This window comes from Mandrillus leucophaeus, unplaced genomic scaffold (assembly GCF_000951045.1).
Source record: "Mandrillus leucophaeus isolate KB7577 unplaced genomic scaffold, Mleu.le_1.0 Scaffold295, whole genome shotgun sequence".
In the NCBI taxonomy this organism is placed as follows: Eukaryota; Metazoa; Chordata; class Mammalia; order Primates; family Cercopithecidae; genus Mandrillus; species Mandrillus leucophaeus.
In genome coordinates this window covers 1,084,477-1,106,128 of record NW_012103087.1, presented here as the reverse complement: position 1 = coordinate 1,106,128, position 21,652 = coordinate 1,084,477, and the positions used below count along the sequence as shown (strand labels likewise).

Below are 21,652 nucleotides of genomic sequence, written 5' to 3'. Positions count from 1 at the left end.
TCTGAAAATTAAATAAAAATAAAGAACAGAAAAAATTTGAATGGCAAATACAAAACTGAAATAACTGAGAACAAACAACTCTGAAAATAGCTCAAAAACTAAATATCTCAAAAACTCTTTAAAAATTCAGAAAATATAATTTTCAGATATGAAGTAATGCTGAAAATGAAATAACTAAAAACCAAATAACTTGGAAAAAAGAACATAAAAATAAACAACTCAAATATAAAATAACTGAAAATAAATACCTGTGAACATAAGCAACTCTAAAACTAGATAACTAGGGGAAAACCCTTAATTAAAGCATTTCAATCTGAAAATAAATAACTCTAGAGTAGTTCAAAAACTTCCAGTGAGTTTTTAATAGTCAAATTAGTTACTGTAAAAATAAATAACTCAAAAACTCCAATAAGTTAAAGTGAAATAACTATGAAGGTAAATAACTCAGATAATAATTGTAAAGATGATGAAAAATAAATTCCAAGCAAATTAATTTGAACATCTATAACTCCTAAAACAAAATGGCTACATATAAATAACTGAAAATGAACAACTCGAAAACTAAATAACTTTGAAAATAAAGTAACTATAAACCAGTAACTGAAACTATAAAATTAAATAACTAGAAAGCTACAAAAAATTAAAATCAACCAATAAAACTAAAAATAAAATACAACTGAAAATAACAAAACTCATTTAAAAACTAATAAATCGATATATAAAATATCTCAGAAAGTAACTTGGAACGAACTTCTCTGCAACGAAGCAATCTTGGCACTAACACGAACACCCCATGAACGCTCGCAGGGATTCTGGGAGGGGGACCTGGAGCTCTCAGTCTGCGGCCCCCGCCGGGTTTGAGCAGCTCCGGCTCCTCCAAGGCTCGGGCTAAGCGGTTCTCAACCGATTCCCACCCCGCCCTGGAGAAATGTGGGCGTGTCTGCAGGCATTTTTGATTGTCACAATTTGGGGGTGGGGTGGAGGATGGGGTGGCGCATTCCTGGACCCTAGCGGGTAGAGGCCAGTGATGCTGCTAAACATCCTACCGTGGGAGCACAGAGAAACCCACACAACAAAGAATTGCCCGGCTCGGAATGTCAAAGTGTGCGGTTGAGAAGGCGTGGGCTGTGGGCTCTGCAAGCGCCTTAGAGCAGCTCCGAGGTCCCTCGTGCGGAGCCAGGCGCTCACTCAGGGCACCCCTCGGGCTCCCGGAAGGCGGCCCTGCGTCCCGTTTCTGTCGCCGCCGAGGCCCCGTCTGCTTTCTGCGTAGCTGGGCAGGGCCCGGGCCCCCACACCGCCTCTCCTGGGAATGCGGGCGCTCTGGAGCCGAGGAGCGGGGACGTCCGCAGGAAGGTCAGCTCTCCGGGGCGGAGGTCCTCGGGCTTCGTGCCCGCGCCTGGAAACCAGCCGTCGCCCCCGCAGGAGCCAGCCGGCCCGTGGACGCCCCAGCGCGCTCCTCCTCGGTGCTGCGGGTCGCCCTGTAATTCCAAGAAGAAAGTCAGAGACGCCGTGGCCCAAAAAGACGCTTAGTCTTTCCTCGTTCACACTCACGTTTCCTCCTCATCGCGTTCTTCTTTTTCTCCCTGGGTGCTTTCTCCCCTCTCCAGGAAAGCAGATTTGGAAGAACAGGTTTCGTGACTGTCGTCCGACTGGAAAAGGCCTGCGAGCTGGAAGGGAGGGGACGGGTGCACCCTCAGAGTTATTGCTGGAGGCTGTGGCCAGGCCGGGCAAGGTGGTGACTCCCGCTGGCAGGCTGCGGCCCACCCCAACCCTCCCACCTGGGCCACGGGGCTCCCAGCAGGAGCCCCAGTTGTGACCGGACACCAGCGCACTGCCAAGGAGACAGCCACGTGGGGACGTGCCAGGCTAGGAGGGTCAGAGCCACCTTGAGGGTCTAGTGACCTCGGCTCCCTGGCTTAACCAGGTCCTTATGGGTGAGAATCCTGAGGAGGGGGGGAGGGATGGAGGCGAGGGACAGGAGGCAGGAGGAGCTGATGAACAGGAAGGAGGAAGAAGATGAAAGAAACAAGAGGGAAGTAATTACACTCAGAGCGCTGCTCTCCTTTTGCATGTCTTCTGCACCTTCACAGTCTTCAAAGGTGTCCATGGAGCTAAACTCCCTGCTGGAGCAGCCTTCGGGAGAGAAAGGGAAGGATGGGGCCCCTGTGGGGTGGGAAGACAGCCCCTCTGCCTATGGCAGGGTGTAGCAGGCAGTGCCTGTTGCAGGCAGGGTCCTCCCCATCTCTAACTCCTGATCTCCCAGGGCCTGCACTGCGCTGGGCTATGAGGGGGTCTGTGATCTCCAGGCTGCGTTTCCAGCTCTGAAATGCCATACTTCACAGAGAAGACCGTCCACATGCTGTTCATGGCCCTACCTCCCTGTTCCTCCAAGAAAACAGTCATTGTTTTTTGTGTTTGCCGGTCTTCTAACCATGCCTCCTTCCCTTCCTCCTCCCCTGTCTCTTTCTCACCCTCCTCTCCTTGCCTCCTTTTCTCTCCCCTAATTAATGTCCATTTCCCATCTCCCTGGCAGCCTCTGCCAAGTGTCACTGCTCCCCATAAGGGAAGATCAGAGGAACATGCAAGTGCATCCATCCTGCCTCTCTCTCCAGTGAACTGATAAACTCATCAGTCTTGTCCGTGGTGCACCTGTTACATCCCCCGGAGGTGTTGGACACTGTGGGGAACAGCAGCCACTGCCAAATGCTGAGCAACTGCCCTGTGCCTGGTGGTATGTTAGGCGTTTGTCAAAGTTTAAGCCTCACAACCCTGTAAGGGTCTCAGCCCCCTTTACAGTTGGGGAAACAGACAGCAGTGGTCACTTGGCCAAATCCTCTTGGCCTGTGGCAGGGCAGCTGGCTTCTCCAGCACTCTTGCTCTTTACTCCACTCTGAGTGAGATGGAGTCTCTGCCCCACACGGCTCACAGGCGAGGGTAGGGAGCCGAGCATCTGCAGAAAGGTCCCAGCACAGGGCAGCCCCAGACTGAGGCTCAGCTGAGTAATCCCTGTGGCGGAAATTGTGCAGGAGAGTGTCTGCTCAGGCGAGAATTCAGGGAGGTTTGGGCAGGGCTTCAGGGGTGGGCAGGACTGGAGAAGGAGGGCATTCTGGGCAGAGGCATGGCCGGAGGGCGGTAGGCGGCAGTGGAGGGAGCTGCAGTTATCTGGGTGAGCAGGCAATGAACAAGTGGTGTCTCCTGGGCTGCTGTCCCAGGTCCCCTACAAGCCATGTTCTGGGCCCCGGCCCCCAGAGCAGATCAGTGGGGGCTGTGTGAGTAACACGGAGGGGGGGGGGGCAGCTGGGCAGCACCTCCCAGGAGGCCCCTCTGAAATCCCCCCTGATGGTGGCAGGCTCTGAGGAGGCTGGACACCCTCCTCTCAGGTTGAAGCAAGTCCTGGTTAAGTTCCTAGCCCCCAGAGGTGGGAGAGGCGAGGGGTGGGGGGCAGAGGAGAAACTGCCTCAAGGATGTGCTCCCCACCTTCATCCTCCAGATGGGACTTGGGAGCATCTGAGGAAATCCCAAGACTCCTCTTTAGAGAAGTCCTCCAGCCCTGGGGTCTCCTTATGCCAGGAGCAAGCGGTGAGAATGGAAGAATGATCGTCTTGCTGAAAGCTCTGTGAGGGAGGGATAGAGGGACAAACGGAGCCATGCTCTTGACCATCCCCTGCGTGAATAGCAAGGGCTGTGTCTCCAGGGTCCATGGCCTCTGTGCCCTGGATGATGCCGGGGCTGCCAGGGACCACAGAGCCACCCACTGGGAGGTTGGGGGTTGGCCTGGCTCAGGGGCCTTCGTCAGCCATACACACCCACAACCTGGTGTGGGCAGGGCTGGGAGGCAACACAAGAACTGGAAAACCTGACAGGCTCCAGCCCCTCTGGAGGGTAAGTGGCATCTCCAGGTAAAATGATTAGCTGGTTCCAGCCCCTCCTCAGGGTAAGTGGCACCTGGGGTAAAATGACTGCCTGGAGCTGGCAGCTGCTTTCCCTGCTCTCGCAGGCCCTGCAGGGAAGCGTGGGAAGGGGAGGGGGCACAGCGCTGGGCACAAAGGGGCTATCAGACCCTGGACTGAACTGTTTCAGGGGTCATCTAGCCCATTCCCTGCCTCCAGGCAAGGATTTGCCTGAGCCTGGAAAGAGGAAGGATCCTCCCAGTGCTGTCAAGCCCCAGATTCCACCTCCCTGTGGGGGGACTGTCAGCGCAGGCCCTGACAATGCAGAGAAAGACAGAGGACCCACGTGGGCCGGTGACAGCAGGAACGCCGGGTGCCACAAGTGAGGCTGGGGATGCCTGGAGCACCATGGGGGATCTGGGTTAGTCTACAGCCAGGTTTTCCATACTCAGAGTGCAACCTCAGGGAGACGCAAATTTTACCCCCTAACACAGCATACACGCAGAAATACATTTATACAATTCAAACACAAGCAGACGAAACAATGTTTACCCTTACAGTGTGTGAAGTCCTCATCTGTCCCACTACATCCTATCATGCTCTCTTCTATCCTAGGAGACAAAGCAGGAGGGGGGCTGCGGAGGTGGGGGAATCTCATCCAGGCCCTTGGGCGACATCTCTCCTGAGCAAACTGCAGCTGCTCTGGGTGTGCTCTCGCCTTGTCTCCCCCTAGGCCCCGGGTTCCTGGCAGCAGAGACGGTAACCTATTGACCAGGTATCTCCCAGGGCTTCTGGAAGAAACCCTGAATTCTCAGAACCAGAAAACCTTAGAGAGCACCCTGCAGGCAAAGCCCCAGGCTCTCTGGAGAGGAAAGTGCGGCTCATGGGGGTGCCCTGCCAGGAATGGTAATTGACCACCAGGCTGTGGGCCCTGTGGGGACTGACACAAGGCCCTGTGGGAGCTGAATCAGGGCCAGGACCTGGGTGTCCTGACTCCTAGAGACCATGTTCCCTTCCTCACCCAGGCCTTCCAGCCCCAGCCCTGGGCTTTTATTTATTTATTTTGGAGACAGGGTCTGGCTTGTCACCCAGGCTGCAGTGCAGTGGTGTGATCACGGCTCACTGAAGCCTTGACTTCCTGGGTTGAACTGATCCTCCCACATCAGCCTCCTGAGTAGCTGGGACCACAGGCACATGCCACCATACCCAGCTAATTTTTGTATTTTTTGGTAGAGATGGGGTTTCACCACATTGGCCAGGCTGGTCTTGAACTCCTGAGCTCAACTGATCCTCCCGCCTAGGCCTCCCACAGTGCTGGGATTACAGGTGTGAGCCATCGCACCCAGCCCCTGGGCTGACTTTTGCTGTCGTACATCATCTGCATATTTAATCCCCTGCTGGATTCACTGGTCATGGGCTCTGAGGTCCTAAGAGTCTTAGGCACTAAGGAGCTGGCAGCGCTGAAGAGACCCCAAAATCTCAGACTCAGGGTCTGGCCAGTCACAGGCGCGTGATGGAACAACTGCGAGGCCCATTGCCCCACGGCAGGAGAAGGTGCTCTGGAGTCAGTCAGACCTGAGGGCAGTCAGACCTGATTCTCACTCTGTCACTCACTAGCTGTGTGATCTTGGATACATCACTTAACCTGTTGAGCATCAGCTTCCTTATGTCTAAACTGGAGATAATAACATCGATTTTGCAGTCTTGACATGAGGATTAGCAAAACTTCTGATAAAGAAAAATGCCTGGTACATGACAGGAATTCAACAAATAGTACCTGTTATGATTACTGTGCATAGCAATTACAACAATACTAAAGAGAGGGTCTCAAAACAGCTCTGGGCACTCCAGGTGTGCTATTATTACTTACATTTGGGGGAGGTTTGTCTGCCATTGTCTCGTCCTCATAAACACTCAGGGAAGGAAACAGATTATAAGGATAATAAATGGTTTTAAAAAGAAACAGAGCAAACACACACACACACCCACACACACCCCTCAGAAAAAACCATGCCAAACACACAGGCTCTTGACAAATATTCAATTTGATTATAGCAAAACCGTTGGTTTTTTTTTGGTTTTGGTTTTTTTTTTTTTTTTTGAGACATGGGTCTCACTGTGTCACCCAGGCTGGAGTGCAGTGGCGTGATCTTGCCTCACTGCAACCTCCACCTCCCGGGTTCAAGCAATTCTCCTGTCTCAGCCTCCTGAGTAACTGGGACTACAGGCACACGCCACTACACCCAGCTAATTTTTGTATTTTCAGTAGAGACAGGGTTTTACCATATTGGCCAGGCTGGTCTCGAACTCCTAACCTCAGGTGATCCACCCGCCTCGGCCTCCCAAAGTGCTGAGATTACAGGCATGAGCCACCATGCCCAGTTGATTACAGCAAAATTTTAAGTGATAGTTGCAGTCTTGGAAAATGAATAGAACGACTTTTGTCCCGGCCAAGATCTAGTAGTGTGTTGGGGCAGATACACCCTGAGTCTCTGGGGCACTCTCAGTCTATGTATCAGATAAGCATAAGGAGTATTGGTGGAGAAGGACAAGAAGAATGGGAAAGATGGGCGATGAGAATTCCTGTAGATAAGGACTGGTGAGTATTCTCTTTCGAAACCCTTAGTTGACAATCTTTCTAGTGCACATCACATAAGCTGAATGGCTTTTTTATTTTGCTTAAACAAACAGAATGAAATTTATTAACAATGAACCTAGTAGTGAGCTGAAATTATTCTCACCAGCATACATATTTTTGATAAATTATAGACTTTGAAGACAAAATCATGGTGTTTCCCTTACTGTCCACTGGATGGCACAAAGAGACCATTGTAGATCCTCCTGGTTCAGCGGTAGCTCTCACCTGATAGACATTAAATGGGCAAATTCTATTTTTATTGTCTTTCAAACTAGATTTTTCTCTATGCACTTTTTTTTTTTTTACTTTTTTTTTTGAGATGGAGTCTCGCTCTGTCACCAGGCTGGAGTGCAGTGGCACGGTCTCGGCTCACTGCAACCTCTGCCTCCTGGGTTCAAGTGATTCTCCTGCCTCAGCCTCCCGAGTAGCTGGGACTACAGTAGCGGGCCACCACGCCGAGTTAATATTTTTGTAATTTTAGTAAAGACAGGGTTTCACCATGTTGGCCAGGATGGTCTTGATCTCCTGACCTCTTGATCCGTCCACCTTGGCCTCCCAAAGTGCTGGGATTACAGGCGTGAGCCACCGTGCTTGGCACAACTTTTTTTTTTTTTTTTGAGACGGAGTCTGGCTCTGTCGCCCGGGCTGGAGTGCAGTGGCCGGATCTCAGCTCACTGCAAGCTCCGCCCCCCGGGTTTACGCCATTCTCCTGCCTCAGCCTCCCGAGTAGCTGGGACTACAGGCGCCCGCCGCCTCGCCCGGCTAGTTTTTTTTTTGTATTTTTTAGTAGAGACGGGGTTTCACCGTGTTCGCCAGGATGGTCTCGATCTCCTGACCTCGTGATCCGCCCGTCTCGGCCTCCCAAAGTGCTGGGATTACAGGCTTGAGCCACCGCGCCCGGCCTGGCACAACTTTTTAAGGACCATCTCTATCACATGAACTAAAGGATATCATTTTCACTTTGGGGTGGGAGGTGGTGAGCTGCTTAGAAGCAATGCCTAAACCCCCGGGGCTTTCCTTCCTTTCACTTGGAAGAACCAGGGGGTAACTAACTGCTAACAATTACATGCTATCAAAGTCAGAGATCTAGGTGCTAGCCTAAGGGCTGCATCTCATTTAATCCTCACGGCAAGACTATACAATATTATATCCATTTTGTAAAACAAATGATAAAAAGAACTTAAGCACAGAGAGGCTACAGAATCCATCCAAAGAGATGGAGCGGGACTTGAGGCTGGGTCTTTGAGACCTGAGTTTGAGCCCTTCATCATTATGTTGTGCGTGCTGCTAACCAATTTCCCTCTCTGTCTTCTAGAACTTAATACATGGGGGTCACATTCTGTCTAATCCATTTCGGTAGCTCTCCAGAGCTCACAACAGGAGAGAGTTCCAAAATGTTTCCGGGGTACTAGGCTCAGTTACAATCTTTTGCTTGGTGGCCCAGAGTATAAATGTGGATATCTTAGGCTGGCCTATAGCTGAAGTGTCTATTTCATTTGCAAGCCTATCTTTGGCCAGGAGGAAGTGAATCATTCTTGAGAGCATCTAATTAATTGCTTTCAGATTCTACATGTTGGCATTCTCAGGGCACATTTTTTTTTTTTCTGTGCATTTCTCTTGTCAAAGTCCCTGCCAGCTCCTAAGGCAGTCTGAGCTGACTGTCTTTAGATTTTCAGAGCTGCTGGAACCTGCGGGGGAGGTGGATCAAAGAAACTTTATAATCTAGCTTTGCCTCCCAGCTCAGCTGCCCTCAAATGTTCTGGATTGGAATAAGCCCAAAGATGAGTAGCAGGAGGGAAGGGCAAGCCAATATGTCTAGGTTGGTTCAGTCAGAGTCTTGTCTCTTTCATCAGAATTTTAATGGAAAATTTCCAATAAGATTAAAATATAAAGTCACCCCAATTTTAGTACGGCTCAATTTTTTTTTAAAAAATCATGCATATCTTTGTTTTGCAACGGGGTCTTACTCTTGCCCAGGAGGAGTGCGGTGGTACAATCATGGCTCACAGCAGCCTCAACCTTCTGAGCTCAAGCAATCCTTTCACCTCAGCCTGCCAAGTAGCTAGGATTACAGACACCCACCACCATGCCCAGCTAATTAAAAAAAATTTTTTTTTGTACGTCCAGTGCAGTGGCTCATGCCTGTAAATCCCAGAACTTTGGGAGGCTGAGGCAGGCGGATCACCTGAGGTCAGGAGTTTGAGACCAGTCTGGCCACAATGGTGAAACCGCCATCTCTACTGAAAATACAAAAATTAGCAAGGTGTGATGGTGGGCACCTGTAATCCCAGCTACTCGGGAGACTGAGGCAGGAGAATTACTTGAACCCGGAAGGTGGAGGTTGCAGTGAGCCAATTACACGCCATTGCACTCCAGCCTGGGCAACAAGAGTTTTTGTAGAGATGGGTTCTTGTGATACTACCCAGGCTGGTCTCAAACTCTTGGATATCAAGTGATCTTCCTGCTTTGGCCTCCCAAAGTGTTGGGATTACAGGCATGAGCCACCACAACTGACCAAATCATGCATTTCTATAGACAACGTCTGCAAGAAGAAGATAATGGTGATTATATCTGGTTATGTCGGATTTGTATTTTTATTTGTACTTTCCTGTATTTTCTAAATTTCTGACAATCTACATGTGTATTCCTTTTATAATCAGAAAAGGAAACAAAATAGTTAAAACTAATTGGTCAGATATCTAAAATAACCCACCATCTCTCCAGAGGGGGCTGTTTGCTAGAACTTATAGTAAATAAGTATAGTGTATACATATACACACTATACTATAGTATATATACACTATATACTATAGTTTTTTTCTGTGCATTTCTGTGTGTGTGTATATATACTATAGTATAGTATATATATAAAAGTGTAGTGTATATATACTATAGTATATATAGTATAGTATATGTATAAGTATAGTGTATATATAAGTATAGTATACTATAAATAAATATAGTAAATAAGTAAAAAAAAAAATGATTACAATGAAGTAATCATTGAAATACTAGAGTGCCCCAATAAGTTTGAATAACAAAAAAAAAGTAATGATAATGAAAGTAACTAAATTATCTAGGCCCAAAAGGAAATGCCACAAAAATTAGCAAAGAAACAACCGTTACATGCTATACTGGATAGCTCCTAGGTCACCTTGGAAACCTTGAGGGACCCGACAAGGGACCTATAGTAAGGCCGCAGACAGGTTCTTCCTCTGTTAGCTCTGAGGTAGAACAGTTATTCTCATTTTTATGTCTTTCACATGGCCAGGACTTTGCAAATCAGGGACAAAGTGAATTCAGAATTAAAAATTTTCAGCACCATCCAAGCTAGTAAAACAGTATTAGCTTACATCCTTTATTTTCACCGTAAGCTGCCAGAAAGAGGCTGGTTAACCAACAGCACTCAAAACAGCACACCCACCTGTCTGCTGACTGTCCCATCCGGAAATTGTGTAGGTCCTTAGGTGAATCTTACCTTCTTCCCTTCCCCTAGCCAGACCCCATCCCAGCTGGCACGAGGAATCCTTTCCCTTTCCCCCCCGTCTGTAGACCAGCAGGCAAAGAGAGCAGTTACCATACTGGAAGGAGAAACGGGTCCTGGTCGTCGTGAGGAGGTGGGGCTGCTGCTTAACAGAGGCAGAGAGGGACATGTCTGATGCTCAGGTGATCCACTAAGACATCTCGGAATACTCCCATGCCCAGCTGTAACTATGATGGCCAAGTCCAAGAACCATAGCCTGATAAGAGTCTAGGACCCTCACTCTACATGCCACCAGCAGAAGTGCCAGATGGGGAGAGGGGTGTCTAGAATGAGTAAGAGGGAGAGAATGGCTACAAGGCACAGCCAAGGACCAACTGCAGCAGCAGGTGGCAGCCACAGATCGAGTTAAGTAGGATTCTTGCTGTGTTCCCTAGTGGAAGTGTCTCCCTTGTCGAGACCCACTGAGGTTAAAGTTGGAGACATGAGGAGAAAAAAGTGTCCCCATGTGCATCATTGGAGTCATCATGGGCAAGATCACAACTCATTTGACTTCTTGACTCCAGATTCATATACTCTGCCTCCTGGGGGCATGACACCATAAAACAGCCATTGGTTCAGTTGTATGCTGCATCCTGAGGGACAGCACTCCATCCCCGCAGTGCCACATCCAAACTCCCGCCCCACCTCACTTTCAAGAGGCTGTCCCACTACTATCAGGCTGCCAGCTTCAGAATGCGAGGGTAAGACTGTGTCCTGTGATCACATGTCCATAGCTGATTCTCTTTTGCCATACTGAGTCCCCTGATCAAAGCAATGTTATACAGCTGGGCGCGGTGGCTCACGCCTGTGATCCCAGCACTTTGGGAGGTTGAGGTGGATGGATCACTGGAGGTCAGGAGTTCAAGACCAGCCTGGTCAACATGGTGAAACCCTGTCTTCTCTACTAAAAATACAAAAATTAGCTGGGTGTGGTGGCATGAGCCTGTAATCTCAGCTACTCAGAAAGGTGAGGCAGGAGAATAGCTTGAACCCAGGAGGTGGAGGTTGCAGTGATCCCTGACGGCGCCATTGCACTCCAACTCCAGCGACAAGAGTGAAACTCTATCTCAAAAAAAAAAGTAACGCTATATGGTTGGTCACACACTGTACTTTCTAGCTTGAAGGGGTCAGATAAAATCAACTTGTCTCCTCAAGAGACAGTACCAAACTGGGGGCTCAGCACTGACCTCTGCTGGCAAGTTGGACATTTAACAGTGGTAGCGGTAGCAGCTAGCGCAGTCTTGAAGACATGGAGCCCTCGCTGCTGGGGCCGAGCACAGGTTCAATTCTACTACCAAGGCTTCTCCATTTCCGAGCCCGTGGTGCAGGCACTGGGGTGCCTAAGAGGAAGTGGACTAACTGGACTTCTGCTATGCACCTTCTTTAGTGGGCATTAAAGCACAGTTCAAAGACTCTCACATTTTGAGTTCACCCCCACAGGCCTGTGTGCCCCTTCTCTAGTCAGGTCATGTTGTCATTTGATCCTAGTGGTTGTTCTGGAACGGTTCAGGAAGGGAGGTGGAGACAGATCTTGAGAAGGGCAAACGTTGCCTTGTATGCCTCATCTGAGGCTTCTGCACAGTCTTAGGGGACAGGGTGAATCTCAGCTTCTCCCTTTCCCCTAGCCAGGCCCTAGCCCTACTGGCATGAGGAATCCTATCTCTTTGTCCTCATGCCAGGAGACCAACAGGCAAAGAGAGCAGTTACCACACTGGAAGGAGAAATGGGTCCTGGTCATCAGGAGGAGGTACTGCTTAAGGGACAGGACCCAAGGGAGACAGTTCCACTAGGGAGCACAGCAAGAATCCTACTTAACTAAATCTATGGCTGCCACCTGCTGCTACAGTTGGTCCTTGGCTGTACTTTGTAGTATAAGGCGGAGTAGGCCACTGCTGCCAGCCCGGGAGGTCAAGGGCATTTACCCAGATGTCCTCATTCCCAGTTTTTTGGTCCCTTATCTTCCCTCAGGATCTGACTTTGCCTGCTCATCTACTGGCACTAGGAGTCCAAAATGTCCAGATGGCAGACTTGCCTAGGCTGAGCATTTTTCCTTCTCTCAAATTCTGCCACTTTTACCAGCCCAGTCTGCCTCTGTTGTAGGAGATGAGAGGCTAAATGTTGGCAGGGAGGCCCCCTGATTCTGATCCTGTGTTTTAAATTGGTAATTAGTCTGACCCTGTTACTTTCTCTCTTCAGTGCATCAACGGGAGGCTCTTAGCAACAGCCTCCCAACTCTACCTTCCTGATAGATAATATTTTCCTCAAAGCTCTCAAATGTTAGAGACATTGCACCAGCTGGCATATCCCCATCCACCTGTATCTGATCCCAGGTCACCACAGATGAAGGTCTGAGCAATTGAACTGATACAGCAGGCCAAGGCCCCAGGACTCTCAACACTCCACTTAACACCAATAATGAGGTCCTCGTGTCCATTTGGACTGCAGTAAGCCAACACCAGAATCCCATCCATTCTGGGACCCCTCCTGGTACTAACGGTCTTCAGTCAGGTTCCCCAGAAGCAGACTATGCAAGTGTGTTATTGACAAAGGGCTTTCAGATGAAACCTGGAAGACAGTGAGGCCAAAGCTAGGGCAGGGAAGAAGCCAGGCACAGACGTGGGCTTAGCGGAAGTCTAGCATCAGCCGGATCCCCTGGGCAGTGCTGGAGCATGGATGGCACCGCAGGTTACCATCTTGAGACAGAAGGACTGGCTTCTGTACCCTGAATCAGTAAGCATTGGTGGGCCATAAGCCACCCTTAGGGGAGGACATAACCTCACAGGTATTTCCTGGCTGGACAACCCTGGGCAGCGGAGGGCAACTGTCTGGAGGGCACGGCTGTGAGCCATTGTCAGCTAACCTCATAGCAGCGGAGACATGGGGCCAGCAGCCTGTAAAGAGGGTCTGGGCAGGCTGTCAGTACTCTCTACTATAATACTGTATATGTGGTTTATTTTAAAAACTTTTTTAGAAGACTTTATTTATTTTATTTTTTGAGAAGGAGTTTCACCCTTGTTGCCCAGGCTGGAGTGCAATGGTGCGATCTTGACTCACCACAACCTCTGCCTCCTGGGTTCAAGCGATTCTCCTGCCACAGTCTCCCGAGTTGATGAGATTAAGGCATGTGTCACCATGCCCAGCTAATTTTGTGTATTTTTAGTTTCATCATGTTGGCCAGGCTGGTCTTCAACTCCTGACCTCAGGTGATCTGCCCACCTCGGCCTCCCAAAGTGCTGGGATTACAGGCGTGAGCCACCACACCCAACTGACTTTATTTTTTTAGAGCAGTTTTAGGTTCACAGAAAAACTGAGAGGAAGGTACGAAGATTTCCCATATATCCCCTGTGCTCACACATGCATGGCCTCCCTGACTATCACCATGCCCCACCAGAGAGGCACATTTGTTACAATGGATGAATCTATACCCTGAATATATCATATTCACCCAAAGTCTGTAGCTCACATCATGGTTCACTCTGGGGTGTTGTACATTCCTTGGGTTTGGACAAATTTATAATGACATGTACAGTAGTCCCCCTTTATCCTCAGGGACTACTTCCAAGATCCCCAGTGGATGCCTGAAACCCCAGAGAGTGCCAAACTTGACTGCCATTAGTGGGAGCATGTTTCTATTTGCCTTCCACCCCCACAGATTTAACGCCTTTTTCATCTTAGTACTGCTGCTGTAAACTTTGGCAGTTTGAGATGCGACAGCAAAACGAGTACAAGTTTCTTTCTCCTTCTTCACAATGTCGTGGATAGATGATTCCTTCTTACCATAGATCTTAGCAACTTCGGCATGTGATTTTTTTCTTTCTTGTTAAATCAAGAACTTTTACCTTTTCACTTACAGGAAGCATCTGACGGCTTCTCTTTGGCATATCTGAATTTCCAGCATCACGACTGTGCTTTGGGGCCATTGTTTATTTTATTTATTTATTTACTTATCTTTTTTCAGACAGAGTCTCGCTCTGTCGGCCAGGCTGGAGTGCAGTGGCACCATCTCAGCTCACTACAACCTCCACCTCCCAGGTTCAAGCAATTCTCTGCCTCAGCCTCCTGAGTAGCTAGAATTACAGGCACATACCACCACGCCTGGCTAATTTTTGTATTTTTAGTAGAAACGAGGTTTCACCATCTTGGCCAGGCTGGTCTTGAACTCCTGACCTCAGGTGATCCACCCACCTCGGCCTCCCAAAGTGCTAGGATTGCAGGCATGAGCCACTGCGCCCAGCCTGGGGCCATTATGAAGTAAAGTAAGAGTGACTTGAACACAAGCACTATGATCCTAACAGTCGATTTAATCACCAAGATGGTTATAAGTGACCAAGGCTGGCGGGGTGGGGAGCACAGACAGTAGGGAAAGTGAAACTGTGGATAAGGGGGTGCGTCTACCTTCTCAACGTGAGGCATTTGCCTTCATGTTAATTCTGGCCCCATTTGTTCTACACAAATGAATAGCAGGAAATCGATTTTAAACCACATGGTGGTACAATGCTTTCTTTTTTCTCCCTCATTTAACTAAAGAAGGGCTGGGCCCTAGGTGATGACTTCCTTAGCATCTAAGCAGCTGGTATCACCCCACTGCTTCTGTGCTCCACTCTCCCACGGGACCCTCCCTACCTTTAATCCCTCCTGGGCTGGAGGCTGGGTCTTCTTTGCTAGTGGTAGCTCTTTCCATGTTTTCAATCCATGGTCCGCATCCCGCTCCATTGCCTTTGCTTTTAGAGAAATAAACGTGAACATTGAGTCACTGGAAGGAATAACACATGCATCCCTCCCCCACCAGTTGGAGTAGCACTGGCTCACCTAGTGTATCTCTGGTCTAGGTCTCGAGGACCTGCTGCTCCTCCCTTACCTGTAGTTGAAGGCCTGCCTCAGCTCGGTAGGTGATATGCAGTAAGGAAATGTCCAAAGGACACGTCTTGTTGGATTACACAGCAAACATCTAATTGGCTGCAAATCTTTTTTCTTTCTTTCTTTTATTTATTTATTTATTTTGAGACGGAGTCTCGCTCTGTTGCCCAGGCTAGAGTATACTGGCGCAATCTCGGCTCACCGCAAGCTCTGCCTCCTGGGTTGACGCCTTCTCCTGCCTCAGCCTCCCGAGTAGCTGGGACTACATGCATGTGCCACTACATCCAGCTAATTTTTGTGTTTTTAGTAGACACGGGGTTTCACCATGTTGGCCAGGATGGTCTCGATCTCTTGACCTTGTGATCCACCCACCTTGGCCTCCCAAAGTGCTGGGATTACATGGCTACAAATCTTAAAGAGGGGAGCGGTGAGGAGGAAGAATCACCTTTGTCTTCTCAAAAATGTTTTCACTGGCTCACTACAGCTCCCTCCTTCCTCTTTATTGACCCGAAATGTCAACTATGATAGTAACTCTTTTGGGTTAGACGAATCCAGTGAATAAACACCTACTAAGCATTGGAGGTCCAAGAGGAATAAGATATGCCTGAGCTAAATCTCATCACCCCCGGCCTTGCTTGCAGAGTGGTTTGCTGGCCTTGTCTGATTATTCAATGAGTGCTTTCATTTGTTTATTCACTAAATATTTACTGAGCACCTACAAAAGTGCCTGGCACTGGTAGATGAGGCCTGAGGGAAGCTAAAACTAATAAGACAACCTCCATGCCCTAAAGGAATTCATGATCTAGTAGGGAGAAAATGTAAACACATAATAAAATTATAGCATATTAAACGCTGCAATAGAGTACTCTGTAAGAGTGTGGGGGCAAAGAGGAGGGGTAGAAACAGCTGCTTTCTAGAGCCCTCACCTTTTCCACTTCTCTCATCTTTTTGGGTTAGGGTCTGGGTGGGTTCCACAAGGATCGGGCCAAATGAGCTGAGAAAAACTAAGCAGACTCCTGTATCACACCTTCCTCCCAGACAAGGGGGGATAAAGAAAGGAAGATGATCAGGAGAGTTCTAAGTGGAGAGGGGGAAGCCGGGGGAGGTAACATCAGAGGGTGCACTGGCCCACTCAGCAAAGTAGGAGGCAGGGCAGCCTTGTGAAAATAGGAATGGAATAGAAAACTCAAGCAAACAGCCAAAAGCAAGGACAATTAGGGGAGGTTTCGAACTGGCAGATCTACCTCAACTGGCAATACAGCAAGTGTGCACCAGAAAAGATATCCTAGCTAGCAGTGGGGTTGGGAACTGATTTAATATCCTAGGCTAGCAGTGGGGTTGGGAACTGATTTATTATTTAATGTTTTATATTTATTTACATATATATGTACTTATTTATTTATTTTTGAGATAGGCTCTTGCTCTGTCACCCAGGCTAGAGTGCAGTGATGTGATCTAGGCTCACTGCAGCTTTGACCTCCTGGGCTCAAGTGATCCTCCCACCTCAGCCTCCCGAGTAACTGGGACTAAAATTGCGCCACCACCCTAGGCTAATTTTTGTATTTTTTTGTTAGAGACAGGGTTTCACCATATTGCCCAGGCTGGTCTCAAACTCCTGGGCTCAAGCAATCCATCTGTCTTGGCCTCCCAAAGTGCTGGGATTACAGGCATGAGACACTGCACCTAGCCAGTATTTTTTAAAAATTGGAAATCCCTTGTAATAAGCCAAGTGTTGGGGGAAGAAGAGCAATAAAAGCAATGACATGGACTCAATATGAAACATCCAAAGCATCTGACACGTCTTTAAAATAAAAAAATCAGTACTCACCTTGTGCTCATTTCACACTGTGGATTTCCTTGGTCTAAAATTTAAAAAAACAAAAAACAGCACTCTCAACTTTAAGCTAATTTGAATTGATTTTTAAATACACATATATGCATACAGAGAATACTATAAAAATATATAAAGGTGTATAGGTCTTGATCTTATTTTCCCAGGAATTCAGAAAACGTTGCTGCAGTCCCTGGGCTCACGTGGTCCTGGCATCCTCCCCCACGTCTCTAGCCCATCCTGCTGAGTTTCCTGCATGCATTGATTCTGGGTCCATCCAAGTTTCTACAGTTAACTCCATTAATACTGAATTAAAGAATAAACAGTGTACTCATCAAATGCTGATTTTTTCCATGTGAGCCCAAATTATGTGACTTGATGAGGGAAAAAATCATGAGTCCCTGGGAGAGCGATAAGAATCACACTCTTTACTAAAGTGTTGTCCCAGGTATGAGCATAACACCAGATCTCAACCTCCAGTGGCCCCCCACTGCCTCCCATGGCATAAAAGCCAAATTCCTTGGCCTGATATTTGAGGCCATCTCAGTCTTTTTCCTTCCACCCTATCCTTGACTCTCCCAGACTAGGCTCCAGATCATCACTGAATGTGCTCACTTCAAAGCAGCTCTGTGATTTTCAAGGTTCCTGGGCCTACCTTTTACTACCGATGTGACTGGCACGTGTTGCCCAGTTGCTAGGATGGGATCATAGCCTTGATTTCTGCCAGGACTGGGGCTTTGCCTTGTATCCCACCCACAGCACTACCTGCTCCTGCATCCTTCTGGGTGGGGCCTGACCTTTCCCCGCAGTCTCCCTACACCTCCCGATCATAGGTAGTCATGCCACAGCTGAGGAGCTTGTCCCAAACCTCAGTGCCTGCCTCCCTCCTCAGCTTCTTGTGCTGCTCTATCTCACCCATCAGTGACACGCTTCTCTTCCCTGCCCAAGCCCTAGCTGACTCCATAACACCTGGGTACAATGTCCTCTTCTGCCTGGTTATCTCTGAGAGGCCCTCTCTCTAAATCCCTCATTGGCTTCCACTGTCCTTCCTCTCACCCATGGCCCTGAGGTCACTCTATGCTCTCTATGCTTTGGCCAGTGTATAGGGTTATTATGCTTAACAATCCACAAAGGTTGAAAGGTGTTGTAGGATGGATGGTGTAAAAATGAATCTAGAAGATAATGTTTATATGTCAGAGGTTTGTAAAGTGCTCAGCAGGCATAAGGTACTGACAGTCCTGATATTCCTGATCTTGGAACCTGGGACACCATCTTCTCAACATTGCTTGGATACCCTCAAGGGTATCCAGAGAGCCTGAGTCTGCATTCTGCTCCTGGTTCAGCCCAGGGCCCTGGTTCCCACTCACTCACCATCCACTGTGGGCCCTCTCTGAATTCTTAGAGCCCTTGCCATTTGCATCACTCACAGAGACATTTCATCAGACCCTACTTGGTGTACTAGGCTCAGGAGACTCCATTCTGCTGCGGATAAGTTGTGTAAAATTGACCCTCTGCTTGCACATCTGTAAAAGGAAGGGGCTGGTACAACACCACTGGGCCTCTCAGTTCAGTAGTGTTTTTCTTTTTATCTAAACCACAGGCTGGGGCCTGGTTTTGCTTCTTATCTAGATTTTTGCATTCCTGTCACAACCTAGAGAGCACAGTGCAGGTCTTAAGGAGGGCTTGAGAAATCTCTTTCTGAATTGTCAACTGAATAAATGTCATATCTTCATAACAAACTTGTCTTTTTCTGCAGGGCCAGGAAGGCAGCAGGGAAGTCAGTTAGAATTTAAATTTTAGATTAAGCTTAATATTGTTAAGAAGTCAATTCTCACCAAATTGGTCTAGAGGTTTTACATAATCCTAATCAAAATCTCAATTAGTTTTTTTGAGAAGTTGACAAGCAGATTCTAAAATATATATAGAAGTATAAAGGACAGAGAATAATCAAAACAACTTTAAAAAGGAAGAACAAAATTAGAGGACTCTAACTACCTCATTTTAAGACTTATTAGAAAGCAGCAGTAATCAAGATAGTGAGGGACTGATGTCAAGGACTTATCAGAAAGCAGCAGTAACCAAGATAGTGAGGGACTGATGTCAAGGTAGACAAATAAATCAATGGAAATGAATCAGGCATCCAGAAATAGATGCACCTACATAAATAGTCAGTTGGAGAAAGAATAGTGTTTTTAACAACTGGCAATGGAAAAACTAGAACAACAACATGCAAAGGACTGAACTTTGATCCATACCTCACACCACATACAAATCAAAAACAGAAACAAACAAACCAACACCCAAAATGGATCAGTGACCTAAATGTAAAACTATAAAACTTCTGGAAGAAAACATAGGGAGGAAATCTTTATGGCGTTTGGATAGTGATTTCTTAGGCAGGACACCAAAAGCATGATCCATACAATTTTAAAATTAAATATTATAAGAATTAAAGTCTTTTGCTCTTCAAAAGTTACTCTTAGGAGAAAAATATGCCACACACTAAAAGAAAATATTTACAAAGCATTAAAAGGACATGTATCTAGGATATACATAAAAATTCTCAAAACTCAATAATAAGAAAACAATGAGCAAAAGATTTGAACAGACACTTCACCAAAGAAGATATAAAGATGGCAAAGCAGCACATAAAGAGATGCTCAACCATTAGTTACTAGAGAAAAGCAAATTAAAACCTTAATGACATACCACTATGCCCCTATTAGAAATCTGAAAATTTTAAAGACTGACAATACCAAGAATTGGCGAGGACATGGCACAAGTGGAATTCTCGTACATTACTATGGGAATGGAAGATGGTATAATCACTTTGGAAAGTAATTAGAAATTTCCTAAAAATTAAACATACACCTACCATATGGCCAAACCATTATACTCTTAGGTATTTACCTAAGAGAAATAAAAACGCATGTCCACAGTAAGACTTGTACTTGCATGTTCATAGCAGCATTATTCAAAATGGCCCCAAAGCAGACACAAATTGGATGTTCATTAACAAGTAAATAGATAAAGAAAATGGGGTCTAGCCAAACAATGAAATACTACTCAGCAACAACCAAAATATGTACTATTGTTTACAAAATGCAACATAGACGAATCTCAGAATAAATAAGCCAAGGAGAGAAGCCAGACCAAAAAAAAGTACATACTGTATTATCTCTTATGAAATTCTAGAAAATGCAGACTAACCTCTAGTGACAGAAAGGAGATCGGTCATCACCTGGGGTGGGTGAGGGAGGGGCAGGAGGAAGGGAATGCAAAGGAGTGTGAACAAACCTTTGCGGATGATAGGCATGTTCATTATCCTGACTGTGGTGATGCCTTACAGATATATACAGATGTCAAAACTTATCAAATTGTACACTTTAAATATGTGTGGTTTATCGTGTCATTATACCTCAGTAAAGGAGTTTTAAAAATTACAGTAAAAAGTCTCTACCTAGAAACCTTAATAAGCTAAAATGTATGTCGCCAGGACTAACCCTAGCTATTCTATAGTTCTGGGGTGGAACCAGAAATCTGCATTTGTAGCAAGCCCTTCAAATAATTTGAATGCAGGTGGTCCTTAAACCACCTTTTGAGAAACACTGACCTAGTGAGTAAGGATTTCTAAACAAGCTTGTGACTAGAATGTTGTTTCTGCAGGAAACAAGTAATTTTTTCTACTAGTGTTACCATATCATTCCGTGTTAAGCCTCTAGGACACTTCTATTCAATTACCACAACATATATTTAACATAATATTAATAGTTGTAAAACAAAAGCAAATCATAGTTTTTCCCATCTTATTTTTATACAAAGTAAAATCAATGATATAATCTTGTTACTGGTTCTTGGCAGTTACCTACAGTTTAAATCAAGAGCTTATGTTGCTTGGTTTTTGTGACAGAAAACTGATGTGGTGGCTTCCCAGTTACACTACTTGGTTTATCTTTTCCCTTATCTTATGATGCACACCCCTTGCACATTCCTGAGCAGCTGATGATCACAGAAGACCTAGAAAAAGTGTGAGCTAGTTGCATTCCTGCTATCTCTAAAGACAAAGGTTATCTTTTCATTTTTACGTGATTTTTCTTACCCAAAATGCAAACCACTGCCAGTATAAATGATGGAAGATAGACTTTCCACATGAGACTGACATTTCTTCACCCTAGTAACATTACCTGAGGGGAACATCAGAACTCAATTGATAAAGTTTGCTGTGGATTTTCCCACCAAATATCCCTACTATTATGAGAATTGGTTCAAAAACAAAACAAAACAAAAAAACAAAATGAAAGGATAAAGCCTACTTAAAGATGATTTTTACTTGCTGAAAGGAGTACAGCATGTGACATCAGTCAAAATGGTGGAGAAAAAAACCCTCCCCAAATTCTCTTCTTTGTGAAAGCATGGAAAAAACTGGCCAAAAATGGTCAGAAAATTTATTTTCAGAACACTGGAAATTTTTTTTCCTTTTTAAAAATGTTTTATTATACTTTAAGTTCTAGCATACATGTGCACAACGTGCAGGTTTGTTACATATGTATATATGTGCCATGTTGGTGTGCTGCACCCATTAACTCATCATTTACATTAGGTATATCTCCTAATGCTATCCCTTCCACTTCCCCCTAACCCACGACAGGCCCCAGTGTGTGATGTTCCCCTTCCTGTGTCCAATTGTTCTCATTGTTCAATTCCCACCTACGAGTGAGAACATGTGGTGTTTGGTTTTCTGTTCTTGCGATAGTTGGTTCAGAATGATGGTTTCCAACTTCATCCATGTCCCTACAAAGGACACGAACTCATTCTTTTTTATGGCTGCATAGTATTCCATGGTGTATATGTGCCACATTTTCTTAATCCAGTCTATCATTGATAGGCATTTGGGTTGGTTCTAAGTCTTTGCT

The 21,652-nt window shown here is 46.5% G+C and overlaps 1 protein-coding gene across 2 annotated transcripts in view; it reads right to left on the bottom strand.

Moving 5' to 3' along the window:
- Positions 1 to 1,354: 1,354 nt before the first annotated feature.
- Positions 1,355 to 21,652, bottom strand: part of MCF2L2 (MCF.2 cell line derived transforming sequence-like 2) — a 272,786-nt gene continuing 252,488 nt past the window's right edge. For both annotated transcript variants that reach the window (XM_011986157.1, XM_011986156.1), the window contains exons 26-30: positions 16,737 to 16,770; positions 14,675 to 14,772; positions 2,045 to 2,133; positions 1,552 to 1,667; positions 1,355 to 1,478 (exon numbers count right to left, since the gene is read on the bottom strand). In XM_011986157.1, coding sequence (XP_011841547.1) covers positions 1,355 to 1,478; positions 1,552 to 1,667; positions 2,045 to 2,133; positions 14,675 to 14,772; positions 16,737 to 16,770 — 461 coding nt within the window. The remainder of the gene's footprint in view (positions 1,479 to 1,551; positions 1,668 to 2,044; positions 2,134 to 14,674; positions 14,773 to 16,736; positions 16,771 to 21,652) is intronic.